A 21,573-nucleotide genomic window follows, 5' to 3' on the forward strand; every position below is an offset into this window, starting at 1 on the left:
AATACTTGAGCTTTTAATATAGAATGGTAATTTAAAGTTTATTAAGCTAGATGAAATAGAAAATTTTATGAGTGATAAAAAGCAAGAATAACAAATGCATCTCTTTATTCTAAGAATCTGTAACACATGCAGTTCTTACAAGGGTGAGAATTACGATTTAATTTGATGGAATTATTGAAATTTTTATCAAGTTTGATATTACATGATTTGCATTTGATTACTTGCATGCTTAAATTTCAGAAGGTACTTATCTGATTACCAAGTAAATTCAAAGTACTAATGCAACTCCCTTGTTGCAGTGGCAAGAAGGTTGTGTCTAAGGCTTGCATAAACTGAGATAATTACTTGAAATGATCCCCTTTTTCCCCCCTAATACTGTCACAATTCAAAAGATGTCTTGCATGATAAAACTGATTGATCCGTCCAGGCACCCTGTAGACTATCAATAGCTTCCATGTTCAGCTGGCATGATAATATAAACATGTATCACGTACACATCTGCTTAGTCTTGGAGCCAAACTAAGTTCACATCCCCTGGATGTTTGATAATTTGTTTGTGAGGAGTTTGTTCTTTTTATAATCAGTAATTTTAATATGTTACAGTTCACACTTGATAATAAACAAGAAAAACAGCAGGCTACTCTTGCTGTCCAGATGAGTAGTAATAAAATGCAAATATAGCAACATGTCTAAATGGAAGACAGTTTAAGCATGGAAAACCTGTCGCTGGAATAATTTTCTGAAAATGTCTCATACTCTGCCTCAGTTACAGAGAAAATTTACACTATGAGTTTAAGTTACAGGAATTATGAATCAGATATCTAAATTAATCAAATTAATCAACATAGATGTTATTAGGCAACATAGATTATATAACTGCAGTCTTGCTCAACATGTAATTTCATGGATAATGAACATGTTTTTATTATGATATATAAAATATTATATTGCTTCAGGAACTGAAAAGATATTTATCAAATTAATGGCAAGCATACCACAATATTATTCATTTGCTTTTAAAACTAAATATGCAACTTTATAAATATGCTGCCATTTTTTATGGTAGATCTCAGGTTGTATATATGATCAGATTGCAGAGAAGATGGTTTATCTCTGTTAATGTGTGATAGGTGCTAAGCAGAAACTTAAATAAAATTAAAAATCAAACACCCAAAGTTAGTGTCATAAATCTCTTCAATATTACCTTTCTTCTACCATAGCCCCAGATTAATATGGTCATTTCAGTTTCTTTAGATATTTACAGCAAAAAAGAAGCCTCAGAAATGAGGAGCAAGATGATTGCCATTTGATACTCCAGCATATTTTCTAGTAACACAATCTATTGAAAATATTAAAGCAGAACAGTGCTGTAAGACAGAGAATACATTAGCATGGAGCCAAGGGATGGCTTTAAGGTGAGAATAAGGATTTCAGAACACAATAATGTAAGGTTTTTTTCAGTCCTATACCAATGTCTGTACAAGTTTTTAATACATCTGAAAAAAGACACTGAATGCAGTATTAAAGTACTCCTGCACAGTGATCTGCATCTTTGACAACATTCTTTTGACATGTATTCCCAGCAAGAGCCAAGTGCCTAATTTCAGGATTTGCGGTGAGCTTTCTAAGTTATATCTGTATACAATTTAGTCATTTCTAATAACTGAAATCCATGCACCTTTAAGAAAAGGAAAGTGAGAAACCAAGGTAAGTGAAAATAGGTTTAAAAGACAACTGACCTTTTTCCACTTCATTCAGATTAGCAGCTTGCAGTGACAAAGACAGAAGAGACAAGAGACTTTTTACATTGTAATACAACAGCATAGCACATTAAGCTAATGCACAACTATAGCAGCAGAGAGGTTGATATAGCAAACAAAGCAAGCTTCAAAGTCTCACCTCCAGCAGAACAAAACAAACAGAAAGGTAAGAAGTACATGCCACCAGTGGTGTAAGAGAAGTTTTACTTCTGGATCAGTTAGTTCTGTGATCTAATGACTGACGACAATGAGCAAGAGAAATGATTATCTGTAATCTATAGAATGTACATAAAATGACCTGAAGTTTACTAGACTGGGGTTAAAATAAAGGAGATGGTAATGTTAAGAGAATTGCAAGATTAAAGAGTGCAGGACATACTGAAGTGTTTTAAATGTTTTATTTCTCCAGGTTTCATCAACTCTGAACATCTGTTGATTCCATTTGCTTACTGTTGTGTCACAGTTACAGTCTGTGATCTTAAGAAAGCTCATATTATAGTGCAAATACCATTCTTTGTCTTTCCACCTGTAGCTGTGGTGGTTGCTGTAAAACTTAACTGAGGCAGAGCAAAACAGATTCCTGATTCTTATGCAACAACAAAATAAGCTTTCTAATTGCTTGTTTTTAAGACAACACAATATAGTTGAGAAGTGTCGATTTTCAAGGGATTGTTAGAAAAGTTAAAAAGAGGCTGTTAGGTTTTACACTGCAACATTCTTTACAGTCCATTTTGGATTCTAACAAACCCTCCATATAAAAATAAGGCTTTATAGAAGAACGATTTACATTTCATACCAGCACATTCAGCTGCTTTCTTCCTTATACTGTGCTGCTGAAATGTAAAGCATATTTGCAGGTAATCATTCACCAAGGAAAATATTCTGGGCTGGTGCAATTCCAGGTTGAGTACATGTATGCTGTGACATGTTGAACAAGGACAATTGAGGGCATTGTCAACCTAATTAAAAGAGGACAGGACAAGCCTACAGTAATATTTTCCTAGTATATACACTGTGCCACTTAGAGGCTCAGGGACTTTCTGAACTAGAGATCAATACCTCTGAATTTAAAAGTCTTTATATATACTGAATATGAATATATAGCCTGTTTTCCTGATTGTTAAGCTACTTTTGACCAGCTAATACATGAATTCATTTAGTGAAAAATCCTTTCATAAAAAGCAAACACTAGAAATATGCATATCTGATTTTAACCTGTTAGAACAAATATCACAATCCAAATGTTTACAAAGTTCCCCGTGAAAATCACTTTATACATACTTTACTGGGATTCTGTTATTTATCCTTCACCTCAGGTTAAAGGCCTGAGAAAAATAAAAGTTCTACAAATTATGTGATACCTCATACACACTTGAGGCAACTGCACAGTTGTAGAACTTTTATTTTTCTCTAGTATAAAGCCTCTTACTTTATACTAAGAACATTACCCTTTTGAGATCCTGATGTGCCCAGACTGCTTTCAGTCTAATTCTTAATACTGAAGGTTATTTATTATGTAAGACCATGGATGACAGATGTGAGGACCCCTTGGCTAGCTCAATGTTTCACATTTTCACTTATAACTAATTTCAAAAATCACTTAAGATCTCACGCATTATGTCCTGTACCTAGATGCTTTGTATGATAGACAGTATATTGTAGAATTCTGTACTTTCCTCTGTGCAATGGAAAACCTAAATTTTTGCTACGATTAATACAAAAAGAGTTGAGGCTCTGGTGATGCATTTAAAAGAAAAGCATCTTTTTTCAAAAATGTGTGAAAAAAGTCTGATGAGCTATTGTAAATTCTCAACATTTTTTAACTGGAGGCTTAAACTTACTGATTAGAAATAGATTGTTTTGATTTCTTTCAGAGCTGGTGAGAAGGCTCTCACCTACTCTCGTGTCTTACTGACTTCAGTAGATATTATGAGCAGGCATTGTATCTATAAAACTCATTTTATGATTATAGTAAAATTATGCACAGATATGAAACAAATTTTAAAAATGCATTGTCTTGTACTATGATTAAAGAACTACAACTGCAATACAAACATCTAAAAATTTATCACTGTTTATTCTCTCCTTTTTTCTCTATTCATAGAGGTATATAGAGAAATGCATCAATTTTTATTTCAACTGTAAATTAAAAATTTACATTTCACTTACAATACTCCAAAAATGCAACAGGAACACTCAATCTAAGTTTTAGCCTAGGACATATAGACAATCCTTTGTATCCACTTTATGGATAGTTAATAAAAGCAGTCCTTCCCATGGCATCCTGTGGATCCAACTACCAGACTCTAACAGTTAAAGGCACCCAAAGTAAGGCTGAAAATGTAGAAATGAGCAACAGAGGTAAAAACACCTGCAAAGCTGCAGAGGAAGAATGCACTTGCAAGTGAACTATCTCCTATGTAATAGGGATATGAAACCTCTCAGCATGAAGCCACTGAAGAGCAATACTGGATTGATGTGACTTTGCTCTGCCCTCTTCCAGCCTACACAAGAGAATACCTGACCCCATTCTTAAAGGAGACAGCAACTGATTCCAGGGGAGCTGAACTTGACTCACCTATACCTGAAATATTAACTGCAGCAGAACTGCTGTTTCTGCTTACTGAGGCTGTTATCTGCTCCTTTCCAAGGCTTGAACTGTCAATTGCACTTAGGTATTAAGGTATTGGTACTTGGAAAAACAGTATTTTCTCTTACAAGATTATGTCTGTCCTTCCACATATGGATCATCCACATATTGTTAAATAGATTTTTGGCTTTTGTGTTGCTTTAGATATTGTAGTTTATCCTGCATAGGGGAATTTCTACCCAAAATTCACCCTGAATAAGTACTGGATGAATACCTCTATTAGAGTATGAAGTTGTATTTCTTATACTTGTGTTTTACCATCTTCCCTCATTATGCATTCCCAATATTTAAATACTGACTTTAAATTTGAATACCTGAAAACAGGGAAGCAATCCAGCTGTCTGTAGAGCTAGTGATGGAAACATTTTGGATGAGAAAGGAGTTAGCTGGCTTTTCAATAAATGAAATTAATTATTGCATTTACCTCTCCTTACAGCTTCCCAGAGCTCAACTTTGATCGATTAAAGTAAAAATATGGGATGACAGAGTAGAATTAATCCCCAAACTATGGTGGATGTTATGTTTCTTTTTTATGCATTTCAAATCATATTGAATTTAAACTCTATGTTCTTCTAATGGTCAACTATCTAATAGAAAATAGTTTGGTCTAATTAGAAGTCCTATAAAAATTATCAATGCAAACAATAGATCCTACTCCTTCCATGCTGCTGTTCCAACTATCCTCCATTTCCACAGAGACCATGACAGCAAGCAAGAGATCCTCTGTCACAAAGAAAAGATGTGCTTTGGTTTGCCTGCCAACTGACAGAAACAATAGACACTTGTCTTTTTATTTTGTGCAGGAAGCATCACACTTGGTATTAATACTTCTGGTGGAGTACAGGACAGCATCCAGGGGTGCCAAACACAGTTCCACAATGGCACAGACAAATTCTTTATAGTAAAATGAGGATTAAGGAGAAAAGCAGAATATTTTTCAGATTTCTACAGCTACAGAGGTCCTCCACTGGCGTGTCTAGGCAAACAGTAAGGAGGGGCACATTTTGAATGACCTTTTAAATATAAAAATGCTACAATTTCAAAACTAAAAAAGAATTAATGAGTGGACATTAAATCTAATTTAGACTACAAACCATACAGGAGAAAAATATGGAGGGACACCTGGTGTTAAGTCAGTTGTAGAGCAGCTACCTGCAAAGTGGAAAATATTACTCTTCTGCTAGGAATTCTTGAATTACCCATGTTTTCTCTTATACTCCTACCTGTATATTCAGGTGGACAAAGGCAAGTATAGTTATTAATTCCATCCACACAAGTAGAATTGTTTTCACAGTCATTGTCTTCACAGTCATCAACATTTACTTCACAGTTTTCACCTTCAAATCCATCTGCACAAGTACACCTGTAAAACAGAAAACCAAATAGCCACATGGACATTTTAGGTGAGGAGTCAAGACAAGGAGTTCTGTAATTAATAGAATTACATAAGAATTATAATATTCCACAACAGAACATGGTTGATATAATGTAAAAGCCCTTTTATCAAACAATTACAAAGTAGTTTTTGTATTTTAAATGACAGAAAAATGCTTCTAAAGCCATATCTTAGTCTTTAATTTAAGGATCCTGCTAAATTAAATCATGGAGCATGCCTTTTGAAAAGCATTCTTCATTTACATTGTAAGATTAGATTTCTTATGGAAAGTGATCCTTTTGGTTTTTTAAAGGTAAATACATGGAAAATATTGTGGAATCAGCGATTAGTACATAATAGTAGTTTTCCACAATCATTCAGTTAAATGTACCAATATAAAACTCTCTTTAACGTACATGCATTCATATAAAAAGTCAAAGCCTGCATAAATTCTACAAAGCAGTAATTTATTTTTTTGCTTTTAATCATGTTTCTGCAAAACAAATAAATCAAAATAGATAGGTAATGTAAAAGTCATTCAAACATGACTACACATACATTTTAATGTAATTTGCACTACCTATAATTTCTGAAGCTTTCAATATGAGATTGCTTTGATTTTCAAAATATGTAGTGTTCAAAAAAATAAATGAAAAAGATCAAATTCTGAGGCGTGACTATGTCAATTTAAATTCTTTAGGCATAGTATTAAGATGTATACACTTAATTTTTAATAGAAAACCATTTAATCCTTGGGCAGAATTTGGATTAAAAGTAAGAATAATGCCATAACGAATTGCAGGATAATGAATTCTATCTTTTTGAAGTGTCATTTCTAACAAGCTTGAGGTGTAGATTATTAAATGACTAATAATCTCACGTAAGAATGCTAAAGAACTGTATTTCATAATTCATGAAGTACATCTGGAGTAATTGTACTGTATGATTAAATAACTCAAGATTAAAAATGCTCACAGCATGTTTATCTGCTGGCATAGTGAGTTTCAAATGAATCATTAATTTTCTGTTTCACTGGGATTTGCATTTTATCATTTACATGCTGTCTGTTGAAGTAATACACACAACAACAGATGAATTATGAGATTTTTTCAGCAGGGATCTAGCTAGCTATTAATTAACATAATGGAGTCAATACTATGATGTCTTGACCTGATATGCCTCAACAAATCACAGTCATTTGTTACTGTTTTTAACAGATTCAAAGCTCTAGAAGCTTTCCAAGGATGGCAAAATGTTCTGAAAACACCCAAAGTGCTAAAATCTGCCTTTGTGTTGCTCTTACCAGCAAACCTAAAGATTAACACCATTAGTTTACCATAAAAATCTCAGTAGTTTTCCATCCTGATATTACAATTAAAAAACCTACCAGAAACCGTCCTTTTCTCCTTCTTTCAAATGACAAGTTCCACCATGTTGGCATGGGTTACTAATGCAAGCATGAATGGGAATATCACAGTCTTGACCCTACACAGAGAACAACAATTATAATGTAAGAAGAAAATACACACACCAGTGGAAGGGAGACGAAGAATACTTAAAGGTTTTTAAGGATGAGCTTACATTTCACTGAGCTTTTTTCCTCTTCATTCAGTACCTACCTTGAAACCATATGGGCATGTACATCTGTAGAAGTCAACTGGATCATTATTGCAGGTTCCATCATTTTTACATGGATTTGATAAACAGGGATTACACTTTGCAAGAATATTAACATCCACAGGCCCTTAAAAATATAAATTGGATAGTCAGAAACAAGTAACTATTAATTTATATTGGACAGGATCTACCTTAGACGTTGCTTTAAATTTTAAAATTTATATTTTAGACTTTGTGGTGTTTCTATATTAATGAAATGCTGAACTATCCTTCATTCTTTTGATGCAACCAGGTAAATATAGGATTGGATTTTTGGTTAAAGTACCACTTCTTAGTTTTTGTTAAGTAGCTGACACCAAAGAGATTCCCATATTCCTATCCTCTGAAAGCTGTAAAATTCTGATGCATGATAATTACCTTTCCTTTGTATTAACAAAATGAAGAACACAATTTCAACTTTTGTTATGGAGCAGGAATTGCCAGTGAGAAAGTGGGCTATCACAATTTTCAATCTGTCTCATGATGGTGTTACTGAGAACCCTTCTTTAAATGCATTTCTGCTTTAACATATTTTCTATCTGCAGGATCACATAGATGGCAAAATGAAAAGGTAAAATTACTGTAAATTCCTTGAACATTTGCAAACTGTAATGTAAATTGCATTGTCTCACCATAAATAGCTCTATACTGTGTCTTTCTTCCTTATGGGTCAGCCACAGTTCTGTGCATTACTGTGTTAGTTGAGCACACAAATCATGTAGACTGTGCCTCAAACCTATGTGCAAGTGAAGAGTGCAATCAATCCATGCTTGCAGTCTAGCTTCTTCTGTTAATGATTATAATGAAAGAAATCAGAAACAGAAATCGACAAAACCCTAAGTTTCAGAACCCAGACTTGAGCTTTGATTTACACAAATCTTATCTCTATTATACAGATATTTTGTAGGTTTTCAAAACACCTATGTAAGAATAATGACTAATTTTCATAATTTTTGTGAAGTTTGATTACTGTAAGAGAAAATGGTGACTTTGTCAAATGCCAATTAAGAGAATGAAGATACATTCTCTATCCCCAGCTCTATGGCCTGATGACAATACTGCCTTCAGTTTGATTCAGATTTCTCCTACTAAAAAAAGCTCCATTTATCCACAGATGAACTGCACCTTTGAAGGAACAAACAGTGATTTCTTCTCAATGGGAAAAAAATCCCAAACTCCTGGGGCCTACTAGAGCAAATGCATGATTGCTCTGTAACAGGTTTTACACAAAATGAGCCAAACTGCAGAGTTTTCAAAGCTAAAAGGGCTTTGCTTAGATAGAGGGATTTATTCTATTTTTAAACTTAGATTGCTTAACTTTCTTAATTTTCTTTGCAAATTAATCTCACATTAATTGTAAAGGAGCTGGCCTGGAAGGAAGCCATGTGACTATAAGGATCCAGTAGGGAGTGTTAGACAAAGAGTGGGTGACCTTTTATTTTTTTTTTTTTCAATCTGCAGTTGCTGGTATCCTTCTGTGTCACAGCTTGCAAGCAGAACACAGTAATATGTGATGGGGTGCTTACTGCCAAAACCATAATCTGTAAAGGCCATTTTTTTTTCTCTTCATTACATTATTTTGAAAGAGAAATCTATACCTGGCCAAAGTATCTGTTAGATCAGTGCACAGAAGAGGTAGAAAAGTTGAACAAAACATCATAGAATCAACATCTAGAAAGTCCTGACTGTACTCTGGACTATTGTTGATTATTGAGTATATTAAGAGGTTCTGTTAAAAAAATTAAGTGAAAGAGGCACAAAAATTTGTAATACTGTGCTGTACCTTGGGAGTCAATCCTTCCTTCTATTTATTCTGAATATTATATCCTCTTTTCAACTTTTCATACAATAAAATGCTAATTAATTGGCACAAATTAAAAAACATTCAATAACTAAGCTTTTGTTCCCAAATGGATTAGCACTCTAAATTTCACTTCTAAAACAGAGAAAGAAAATGAGAACCTAAGTCTCAACAAGAGAGTAAGCAACATTGTCAGATTTTGTACTTTATTTATTTCAAATGAATGTATATGTAGTATGCAATATAAAGCAATATAAAGTAATATAAATGATTTATCATTCTTCAGCCTAAAGATCAAAAAAAAAAAAGGTATTTTGGAACCTATTTTCATTTTCACTATACTTTCCCTTTACTCTTCCTGCTTGCATCTCTTAAAAGACTTGTATGTGAAAAAGAATTTGGTTCATAACCTTTTGGCTAGTTTAATTTTTCAAATTGTAGACATCTATGTTCTTGAATAAGCCCTGAGAAAAAAAATTCTTTTGTAAACCGAGACAAACTAACAGTATTTTATTGACATAGATATATACACGTAGCTGTTTTAAGAAAAACCATGACACAAACCCTCTCAAACCAGCTTCTAAAGAAACTTGTTGCAAGAAAAGCTTTGAGCTCTCACATTTTTTGACTCCTCTCTTGCATAGGGCCTCTAAAGCAGTATTTACACTGCTAATGAAATCACCAATTTTAGTACAATGCAATGGAAGTAATAATTTCAGTTAGATAACTCAGATTTTAAACCCAGACTTTTGAAATAAATAAACTGCTCACACAATATAATAAATGATGTATCATGAAGAATCATCTGTAAACTCATCACAGGGGAAACAAACAGTACGCATGCGTGTCTTAGGAACAAGTCTGCTTGAGGTACATAAAAGGAAGGTCAGAAGGTTCTTAAGCAGATCACCCATTCCAGATCTACTTATAACCTTACCTGGTATCAGAAAACCACAAGGCCCTGGAATCTCTAGAAGCAGGGCAAGGATGATAAAGAGGTAAAATATTGAGAAGCTGTTAGAGGCCACATTAAAAAAAGGAAAGAAAAAACCCACCCACAAATGTAGGAAAATAACTGGAAGGAGAAAATATTAATGGATGATTCCTGCAGTAAAAGAATTCACAAAATTAGAGTAAGGTAAAGTGATTTTTCTGAGCTTTATGACTGAGATGAGACTTCAATATGAAATGCTATTTTCACTGGGAACTATTCACTATGTAGGTAAAATTCAAGCACCCAATTCATTATCAATTGAATCCACAGATAGTGGTAAGAGGGAATTACACATTACTCTTTTCCTGTAAATACATATACAGCAGCAGATCATCAACAGATATTCTGAAAACAGCCCTTTTCTTCATAGGCAAAAATTTTGGTTCTAATAGGAACACGTCTTCCTAATTTCTATTATTCAGCAGTTCACTTTTAAACAAAAGACAAAATTACTTATCTTTAAGCAACAGACTCAAAATGCCTTATAGGGCCATCATGTCATTGAAAAGCTGCTGATTTGCAATCTGTAATTATGAGCATCTTCATAGGACAGTGGCAGGAAAATTACTTTCTTTCAAAGGTATCCCTAACACCAGATCTCCACGCTTGGAAGTGAAACAAATACACAGCTCTTACCCTGCACAATCATATAAAGGATCTTTTTGGATGGGCAAGAGGGAATAAGATATAACTTCTGGATTATCTGACAGAAATATAACAATGATTGTAGACTGATGTGATACAGTTTGTAAAACTGACAAAGCTAGAAAACAACTAAACAGGTTCCTCATATCCATGCAAATATCCATGCAAATATTCCTGCACTTGTCCCTACGCCAGTGTGCAATAAAAGCATATCTGCAATATGGTTCAGCGGACACTGGTAAAGAATGATCAGATGGGCCAGCAAATGTCCTATCCAAAATGAGGCTAAGAGATTTTGCAACAGATGAGTGTCATATGCAATGAACACTGCCATGACCTCAGAGATGTACTGCTTCAAGAGGGATTAGGAGGTAAAAAAAAAAATCACTGGCATCACAAGTAACAAGATGGCTTCCAGTGGTATTTAAAAAAAAAAGGTTTTTTGACAGGAAGTCTAAAGAGAAAAGACTAAATAGATTAAATATGAAGAACAACTTTGGATAAGACAAATTCTGACAAAGTCCCACTGCTTTGCTTTTTTAAGAACAAAATGACAAAGGGATAAAGTTCACCTTTGAAGATACATTAAATGATGAATAAGTCAAAACAGCTTCAAGATTACCTAGACACTGAGAATAAGTAACTTCTAAAAGACTAAAGATCATATTCATCTGATGCCTCAGAAATCACAATGAGCTTAGTAATGGCTTACAAATATTAGAACAGGTGGGTTTTTTTTAATTGGATTTTCAATGTTTTTAAATCAGGACTACAAAAAATGAAGTCACAGTAGAAGCTTTCTCTGTTTTCAAAATATTTAAGAGGGGATAAATCAGTGGAATAGAGAAAGATTTAACAGTAAAGAAACCAAGTCCTTACTTGATGTAAGAAAATGGTACTTTTCTAAAAAGTAATAGCACAATTCAGAAAATGAACCTAGGAATTAACAGACAATAATATAAGTTGCCATGTAAATGCCAGCAACACTGGTACCAACATGGAGTTAAATGCCCTGAGACACTGCCTGTTTAAAACATTTCAGATCAAGACCTCTAGAGTGGTTATCACATTCCTTTTTCTACCTTTATATCTTCGTTTGGTTTTGGTCTGGTTTGGTTTGTGCTTTCTTCTGAAATATCAGAGATATATTATACATTTAATAGCAGACTGCAAAGATTGCTGATGTATTTACAGTTTTTATGGTGAACAGTTTACAGGAAAAATGCTGAGGGAAGTGTAGATGTTTAAACTCTACTCATAACTGAGGCAGTACAAAGTACCTGTGTACATCCTGTATTTGATGTACTACGTACATCTTGAGGAATACTGTACTGCAAGTCCAAAGACTTTTTTCTCTATTTATTTTAAAAGAGATAGGAATTAAAATGTTTAAAATAAATACATTTCCTGAATGGAGCCAATGGCTATATCCTTAAGTATGAGTAAAAGTGAAAAGGCTGAGTTAAGATGCTATAATAAATGTATTTTGAGTACAAAAGACTCATAATTTACAGCTCAACTATTAAATAAAATTGACACTTTGAAGAGAAAAAAAACCCAACAACAGTACCTTGGCAAGTAAATTTCTTAGAAGGAGTTGTGAGGAGAAGTTTATCTGCCATTTCTCCAGGACCAGCGCAACGTGCAATACCAGGTTCTTTGTATTCTGATTTTACCCAGTCAGATAGCCACTGCATATTACAATCACAATAAAGAGGATTTGCACCAATAGCCCTATGGAAAAAAGACAAGTAAAGAGGGAATCAAGTTTTAAATGGCTTCTTTTTAAAAAAGAAGCCAGAAAATGGGTTGGCAAAAACCATTCAGAACACAACCTGCTCTCCCACAACAAAAATACCTGTTACAGCACTACTGTTTGGATTTGGGTTTTAGATCAAGAAGTGATAGTTTTAGTAGAAACATAGCCCAGAAATGTAGATACACTTAACAGAACTATGTGAACTTTGGTGAGCTAATACCAACTAGATCTGTTTCACTGTTGGTTTGTAACGGTGAAGATCAGCTGCAATAGCAGAGTGAAACTGATCCTGGGCAATTTAACAAGATAACAAGAATAAAGTATTTCTCTTGAAGCAGTCAAGAAAATTCCACAGAATTCTGCCCTGATATTTCTCCTTTTCAGTTTATGGCTCTCAGACTGGTACAAACCATCTGTTTCTAAGCTTCCAAATTGGATTCAATTATTTCCTCTTTGGAGCTGTCTCACTGAACTCCCAACTATGTGCAGAATGCTGTAAGAGTTTTCTGCTGCATAAGTAAATAAAACCACATTATCCTAGCTTTGTGGTAGTTACATAAGAATTGCTTCATTATGAAAGTAAATCCATTTCTTTAAATAAGGATCCTTGTGATTTTTTTAATTAAAAAAATTAGCTAGAGATCTTCAGAATTAATTTCTGTAACAGATTTTTAAGTGTTTATTTTCTCTGCTATAAACTGGAAATCTCTTAAAACTCTGAAAACAATGAGACATTGTGTAGTTAATTTGGAGGATTGAAAGCTTGTGCTAATCTGTAAAGATGTACTCATGTTCCTTTCAAGAAATACAGTAATCATGGTCTTTTAACAGATAATCTCAACATGTGCAAACACTATCAGATGGCTGTATTAGAACTTCCTCTTCTCCAGATGTTTCAATACTTTCCACAGCTTTGAATCAGTGGGTCTTCCAGAGATACAAGAAAGTCTTTGGCAAGCAAAGGCAGTAGGAACCACCAGAGCTGAAACGCTGAAACACTCTTTTCTGCCCCACTGAGCAGAAAGCCCTCTCATTTTAACTTTTTAATACATTCAAGCTGTACTCAAGAAAATACACATATTTTTCAGTCAGGCTTAAGTCAGAGCAATTAAAAAAGGAGACTTAGTAACACGGGAACTTCCCACGCAAGCAGAAATACCTAGAATTTGTCCATTCTGTATTTGCAAAAGGGGATGTCAGCCTGAACTAACACAATTGTTCTGCTAAAATCTAAACATTTAAAAGGATAACTGGTATCCATTAAGAAAACAGTTGTTTTCAGCAACAGCAACAATCAAATCTATCCAATTTTTACTGATATTTCATGCAGATAAATTCGTTTAATAGTAGCACTTGAATGTATTATCAATGACTGAAAGCTTAATCAGAATGAAATTTCTGAGAGCTAAATGTAAATGGACAATACTGAATGAGAAACAGATAATTAAGTTTTTTCACAACTGCTGCTGTTCAGAAAGTTAAGCCCCCAGATATCTAAAGGCACTAGTCAACATACTCCTCAAAGTCCTAATTATCCAAAAACAGCACGAGGCTTGCAGAAGGTAGCTTGTTCTGATTTAGGTTCCCAATGAAAATTAAAAACTGGAAAACTATTGTCTCAAATTATGTTCTGAAATCAGATGTGATGTGTTTAGTGTCAACAAGATGCTGACAGCGAATCATAGAATAATTTTCGTCCATTTCTCACCTCCTGCACAAAGCAGGGCTACCTTGGTAGTCAGGGTTGCTCAGGGCTGTTTCCATCTGAGCTCTGAAAATCTCCAGGGATGGAGATTCTCCTGCTTCTTTGGGCAACCTGGCTGAATCATCCTCACAGTGAAGAATTTTTCATTATGTTCAACTGGTGTAGGTTTTGATGCTCTACTCTTTTTCTTCACCTCTGAGTCTCCATCATTGCTGTAATCCTTAGAGGCTTGAAGAGTTTTAGGTCTTTCCTTGGCTTCCCCTTCTTCAGGCTGGAGAAGCACAGTTCCTGTAGCTTCTCCTTACAGCTCACACAACCAGACCACCTCCTAACCCTGCTTGCTCCTCTGCTGGATTTGCTGTAGTTCATAAAGATCTGCTTTGCACTGGAGAAACTGGACATATGGTCCAGATGTGGCCCTTGGAGGGCCAAGCAGAAAGGAGTGAGCAGTATCCTCAATCCCCTGGCTGCTCACTGTCAAATTCAGCCCAGAGTGTCTTTAGCCTTCATTGCCATAAGGACACGGGGCAGACAAGTTCAACTTGCAGCCCAAGCAGCAAGCCCAGGGTTTCTCTGCTGAGCTGCTCTCTGGCCAGTGGCCATCCTCTACACAAGCACGAGCTTCTTCCAGAGAACTGTGCATTATATCTTTGTTTGGCTCTATGAAATTGGCTAAGCATAACAAAAAAAAAAATACAGTATACAAGCTGAATACTCACAGGTGTGATAATGCTGAAAGATCATTAAAGGCTCCTTCAGGAACAACAGAAATATCATTGCCATGTAAAGACCTTAAAGAGAGAAGAAACACAATAATATCAATGCATAAAAAACCATCAGGTTAACTTGGCAAATATTTCATCTTCTTTCAACAGTTTTCATCTTTTCACATATTTTTTTATTTTTTTCTTTCAGTTCCTCAGTGTTTCCAACTGTTCATGTTTTTGTTTTTTTTTTTTTTTTTTTGGTAAACTCTAACTGGCAGCCTACTTGTCATTTGATTTTTTTCATCCTGGGTTTTCATAAGAAATAGAAATACTGTAATTATTTTAAAATTTAAAAATAAAAGTTGATAAAAGTAGGCACAGTTATGCAAAGTAACAATTTGATTTAGAGATAGCAGATAGCAAAAGAGTTTCTGATTTTTTCAGCATCTCCCTGAAATTTGCATTAATTATGTTCATATGATCTTTTTAATCTTTCATGGATTCATACAGACATTGACTGTTAATAAAAGTATTAACATTTTTGTCCAAATTTGATATAGAGGTACAAAATTAAAGACCTCATTAAGCATCACTACTGGGATTTCTTTTGTAGAAAACCTGCTGGTTTCACCAACCACATGAAGTTTAACAAGGGCAGGTGCTGGATTCTGCACCTGGCATGGGGCAGTCCTGGATGTATGTTCAAACCGAGGAATGAGATGCTGGAAAGCAGTGCCAAGAAAGGCATCTGGGCATCCTGGTCAGAGGGAAGTTGAACACGAGCCAGCAGTGCCCTGGCAGCCAGGAGGGCCAGCCCTGTCCTGGGGGGCATCAGGCACAGCATGGCCAGCTGGGCAAGGGAGGGGATTGTCCTGCTCTGCTCTGGGCTGGGGCAGTCTCATCTTGAATATTGCAATTTTGAGTGCCACAGCAGAAGAAAGATAAGAAGCTAATACAGACTGTCCAAAGAAGACTAATGGTGCTGAGAAGGGCCTTCAGAGGAAGCTGTATGAACAGGGACTGAGGTCACTTGGTCTGTTCAGCCTGGAGGAGATTGAGGGGAGACCTCGTTGCTGTCTGTAAATTCTTCTCGAGGGAAAAAGAAGGAGCAAGAACTGATCTCTTCTGTCTGGTGACTAGTGACAGCACCCAAGGGAATGAAGCTGTGTTAGGGGAGGTTTAGATTGGGTATTAGGAAAAGATTCTTCACTCAACCACCAGAAGGTGGTTGGGCACTGGAACAGGCTCCCCAGGGGCCGCAGCACCAAGTCTGATGGAGCTCAAGAAGCATTTGGGCAATGCTCTCAGGCACATGGTGTGACTCTTGGGGATGATGCTGTGCAGGGCCAGGAGCTGGACCAATGATCCTTGTGGGTCACTTCCAAGTCAGCTCATTCTGTGGTTCGGTCTGTGAAAAGTATCTCTCCTTTTCTATAAATTAATTCATTTACATGAATATCTAACACATACAGAATTACAGTTCTTGAAATGATCCATATTTTTATTGAATAACTGAAGTTATGAAAGCACAGTTAGATAATGCCATGCTTTAGGTATTTAATCCAAGCAAGTATTTAAATGGTTATAAATGACCTACATGGAGGCAAAAATTACATGTTCTGCTGTGGACTTTTGAAAAGGAATTTTTGCAGGCTTTCTTCTTAATGACAACCTAAAACTGTAAATGAGACTGTTCTTTATTTTCTGTGTCCATTTGGTGCCCTGTCAACTATGTTTTTCCTAGTGGTAAAATGGAAAATTTTCTTTCAACCAAAAAATCAATTTAAAATTGATTTTAAATACTTAATAATGACATTACGGCTTTGGAAATACTCCTACATTAAATAAAACAAGACAAAGAAATTTACTGTTGCAATAAAAATATTCAAAATTCAACTGCAAACCCCCCTGATATATACTGAAGGAATTTATGCATATGGCATTTTTGCTAGACTTTAGTGCTTCTAACAAGGAAGAACATAACACAAGAAAAGAAATACAGCTGCCATTAAAAATGAGAAAAGGAAAACTGCATGTCTTAGATTTTTAAGGCTACATAATTATCACTTCTGAAATATTTGATAGGTTTTATAATTTGCTAACTTCTTATGGTTCTGTTCTCTTCTGTACACAAATTAAAATTGTGGAAAATAACAATGATTAAAAAAAATACTTACAACAACCTGAGTGATTTCAACCCATCAAAAGTCCGTGCAGGAATACATCTTAGGCGGTTGTAACTAAGAATTCTGAAAATATACAAAATGCTGTCAGCAAGTGAATCAGTTATTCAGTAAACTATGCAGAGCATGACTGAAAGCAGCTTTTGCACACATAGCTAGTTAGGAAACAAGTTATTTTACAGCCTCCAAACCAAGCAAGTTTTAATGTCACCTAAACACCCTTTCTTTCCAAGACACAAACCCCACTGTAATGCTTCCAAAGAGTCACTGTTACATATTTAAACTTACAAGGTGAGCAGCTGAGTCATGTTGCTGAAGCTCTGATTAGAAAGAGTGCTGATTCTGTTGTTACTTAAATCTCTAAAAAATAAATTCAGAAATTCAGACCTTAAAATGACTGCCCCAGTCCCAAAACACTGTAAGTTAAACAGACACATTGTTATTAGTAGAAGTAGTATTATCATTGATATAACTATTTAAAGCAGCACCTGTTTTTATTTTCACATGCCATATACAAGCCCAGCAAGCGTTTAGCTTGATGAATAAAAAGCTTTTCCATTTCAACACAGATGAAAAAGCAGTGCAATGCATTCTAATACAATAGCAATGCTCATCATGCTACCAAGTTAATAATGCAATACTTCATGAACTCAAGCACAAAAATGAAAGTAACGCTTTAAAGTGGAAGTCATTCTAGTCATGTCCCTCATGATACCTAAGTAAATATCATTTAATACTCTACTTAACACTTACATGATGAAGACATCAAAGCCCAGAGCTATTATCATAAAGAACTTAGATTTACAGTAAAAGCCTTAATGTCTTTGTTCAAAATTCTAATGAATAAAATTTAAACACAATTATGATGGAAGCTGTAGTGGTATGCTGGTAGCTTCAAAGATGCTGATTAAATGTGAATACTGTCTGTTCTTTATTCTCATATTGTGCTTTACTTCTCATTTTATGTTGACTATTTCAGTATTGTTTCATGTATTTTGTGGTGAAATACTACCCTTTTTTTTAGAGGGAACCTTGATATATTAACTTAAGAGCACTGTTGAATATGTATGCAATATACATATTTCCCCACTTGAAATTTTCATGAAAGCATTGAAGATGACTGACTCATAATAAGCATATTAGGCAACTATAACAGACAAATGCATTCAAAAGAGAAAGAAAAAGACAAAAATAAACAACTTTCTTTGTTAATCTGGAACTCAGGAGACTTGTATGTAATTCTATTTTTTGACCACAGGATTATGTACAGTGGTTTCTTTTTCCAAACACAGCTGAGGAACATTTTCAACTACATAACAGCAGTATGAGTAAACGTACAGAAGACTTTAAAATCATGTGTCCTGCAGGTCTCATAAATGGAGACTGTTAATACTCATTTGCATTCTATTTACCATTCATGAATTCATAACTTCCCTAAACTATTCACGAAGATTTCCTACAAGTTCTACACAGGATAGACTGCAAGGGTTTTTTTTAATGATATTATTTGAAAAATACAAAAAGTATGGGTTTTAAAAAATTTGTGACTGTGACTTCTTTTGTCTAACATGAGGTAAATAAAGGAAATCAAGTTCTTGTTTTTGAATTCTTCTAAACCCAGTGAAAAATGAAATTTAAGGGATTTGGTTTCTCCCCTCACTTTTCATTCTGATTATAATGAAACCACAAACTGCTTTCAGAATGTAACACATTTCAGCCTCAGATGGTATAAATTTTTATACTCCTAACAAAGACCATGGAATTACAGCTGGAATTACAGGCATTTGCATCTATAGTCTTCCTGTTTTTCCTCACTGTACACTTAAAAGGTACAGAAATCATATTCAAATCATCCATGAGGTAGAGGTAATAAATTTTAGAGCAACTAGAGTTTTGCCTAAAATCACATAGTGAGTCAGCAATTGAGTTGGCAGCAAGGCATTTTAGACAAGCTCTCCCCTTGGGTCATGAAAACCATATACTGTGGGAGAAACAATTACCATGACTTTAAAAGATCCTATGTCTCTTTTGAGCTCAACTATAGTTTTTGCTTTGTTATTTTGTGATGTAATCACTGGAATAAAATACCGATGCTCATAAAAGGTGACTGAGTATATTATATGTACCATGTGATAAGTAGAATAAAATATCCTCACTTACAAAAAATGTTTAGGTATTTTCTGAAAGATACGATACATTTTACAGGCTTTTTCTTAGAAATAAATTCAGGTATAATTGAGTAAGTATAATAAAGTATAATAAATACTAAAAAAGTATAAGTAACTATAATAAATTTTGTTTTGCTTTTACTTCCAGTAGAGAACACTGCTTTAAACTACTTACATGAGTGTCAAATGCTTGTAGTTGGAAAGCTCTTTTGGAACTAGGGTAAACTGATTTCCATCCAAATAACTAAACCAGAAAAACAAAACAAAGAGCATTATGTATTTCATTAAAATAGGAGCATCTTCATCCACTAATCTCAGAATCCAACAGTAAAGTTAGTATCAAATGAATGCATACTCTTCCATTTTATAAGAAAACTTGCTTACAAATTTTGATTTTTAGAGATACAACTGAGGATTTGTAGCCTAAGATCCAAATGCTATGAAGTAAGTGTATGAAGTAACACAATAAAAATATCTCTTGCATTATATTTTCTATTATTTCAAAATGACTGCAAAATGAGGTCTTTATCATCTCCATTTCCCACACACCTACAGAGAAAAGGTAAATCTAACTTCTGCAAATCACATTAAGTGTGGATTTTTAGATATCATATAAAAGAAACAGACTCTAGCATTGTACAGGTAGTCCTTTACACTGCAAACAGCAAGGTCTGGTTTTATCTCTAACAGCAAATTCATTTGTCATGCCTATGGTTCAGGTCACCTTTCTTAATTTATCCCTGTAAATTTCATGATACATCAGTACACCATGCTACAGTCCTACTCCTGTGAACTATGTTAGTGACTGAAGACAGCAATCAATTACCCTTCACTACAAAAGTCAGATTTTTTTCCCCCTCTCAGTAGGTTCACAGCTCCTGTATTATATTGCTCACTCTTCTTCCACGCTCATAACTCTCAATAAGAGACCTTCTCATCCTTAGAGTTAATAGGTTCAGAGCTCTCAAACTGCACCAGCACCGGCAGTACAGGCAGAGGAAGGTAACAAGCCTTGCCCAAAAAGCTTCCAGTGTGCAGCCAGACATAACAAAGTACAAGTAGAGGGGTTCTTCATGTAACCAGGGCAAGTAGTTCAGAGATTATAGGAACTGCTGAATTTACCTGATGGTTTGAAATGAAGCAGATAGTGGCAAGAAGATTAAAGGTTTCTCAGCTGGGGAAAATGACTTTGCTGATAGTGGTATTACTTATGTTTCCTGGAACCTAAGTGGAAACTACACCCTCATTATCCCTATACAAAGAAGATATTTTTGCCATCCAAATACTTGCAACATGTCTGAGCTAAGAGCAGTCTTTGATAGAGACAGTTTTAGTTTTATTTTGAGCTTAATATCTTTACGTATGCTGCAGCATCTTTGGAAACTTCAGTCTTGACTAAATGAGTGAGCTGAAACACAGTTAAACGTCACAAAAAATTATCTTCATCTAATCAAAAGGCTGTCTTTCTTTCTTCTTTTTTTTCCTTTGGACTATGACTTTCTAGGGCTGCTTGCCAAATCCAAAATGTGTCTCAAAAAACCTTATACTTACACTATGATAATGATGGTGAATAGAGCATGGGTTTATGCAATTAATTATTAAAATCCCAACTTTTAAAATTTTTGATGAAGTAAGTATTCTGAGGACATTCTTTTATCAACAGATACATTAGGTTATATTACTAAGCTTCATTAGAACTGAAGTACTACAAGTATCCACTTGCCTGATAAAAATTCCTTCTTGTTCAAAAGAAGCAACTATTAAGATATTTTATAAAACACATGAAGAGTACATCTTAGAAGAGAAATGCATGCTAATGAGCAAGAAGAATCAATCAGTGTGCAACTGTTAACAGGAACCACCTCCATTATTCTTTTGAAAAATATGCTGAATTGCATGCTTAGACACTAAAGCATATGAAAGTGGAAACAAATGAATTTTCAGTCACAGGGGTCCACTTGCAATTCCATAAGCATCTCTCTTTAGCTGCTTTGCTTTACATTGCATTGATGACCTTATATTGCCAAATTGCATTTATACCAAACTGTATTCAAGAAAGTCATCCTCTCTTTGAGGAAAAATAAAATAAACCACCAAACAAAACATAATGAATTTGCAGGTTTATATACCTATACCTGTGTGCTAATTTGAGATCTTAATAATTTCAATT

General features: G+C 34.7%; 1 protein-coding gene across 5 annotated transcripts in view; it reads right to left on the reverse strand.

Moving 5' to 3' along the window:
- Positions 1-21,573, reverse strand: part of SLIT2 (slit guidance ligand 2) — a 258,736-nt gene that overhangs the window by 27,153 nt on the left and 210,010 nt on the right. For 3 of the 5 annotated variants that reach the window (XM_054514636.1, XM_036382148.2, XM_054514635.1), the window contains 9 exons: positions 19,579-19,647; positions 17,524-17,595; positions 17,230-17,301; positions 15,065-15,136; positions 12,452-12,615; positions 7,405-7,529; positions 7,173-7,270; positions 5,634-5,773; positions 1,740-1,766 (listed from right to left, as the gene is read on the reverse strand). In XM_054514636.1, coding sequence (XP_054370611.1) covers positions 1,740-1,766; positions 5,634-5,773; positions 7,173-7,270; positions 7,405-7,529; positions 12,452-12,615; positions 15,065-15,136; positions 17,230-17,301; positions 17,524-17,595; positions 19,579-19,647 — 839 coding nt within the window. The remainder of the gene's footprint in view (positions 1-1,739; positions 1,767-5,633; positions 5,774-7,172; positions 7,271-7,404; positions 7,530-12,451; positions 12,616-15,064; positions 15,137-17,229; positions 17,302-17,523; positions 17,596-19,578; positions 19,648-21,573) is intronic. The other 2 variants (XM_036382153.2, XM_036382151.2) reach the window with 1 other exon arrangement.

This window comes from Molothrus ater, chromosome 4 (genome assembly GCF_012460135.2).
Source record: "Molothrus ater isolate BHLD 08-10-18 breed brown headed cowbird chromosome 4, BPBGC_Mater_1.1, whole genome shotgun sequence".
In the NCBI taxonomy this organism is placed as follows: domain Eukaryota; kingdom Metazoa; phylum Chordata; class Aves; order Passeriformes; family Icteridae; genus Molothrus; species Molothrus ater.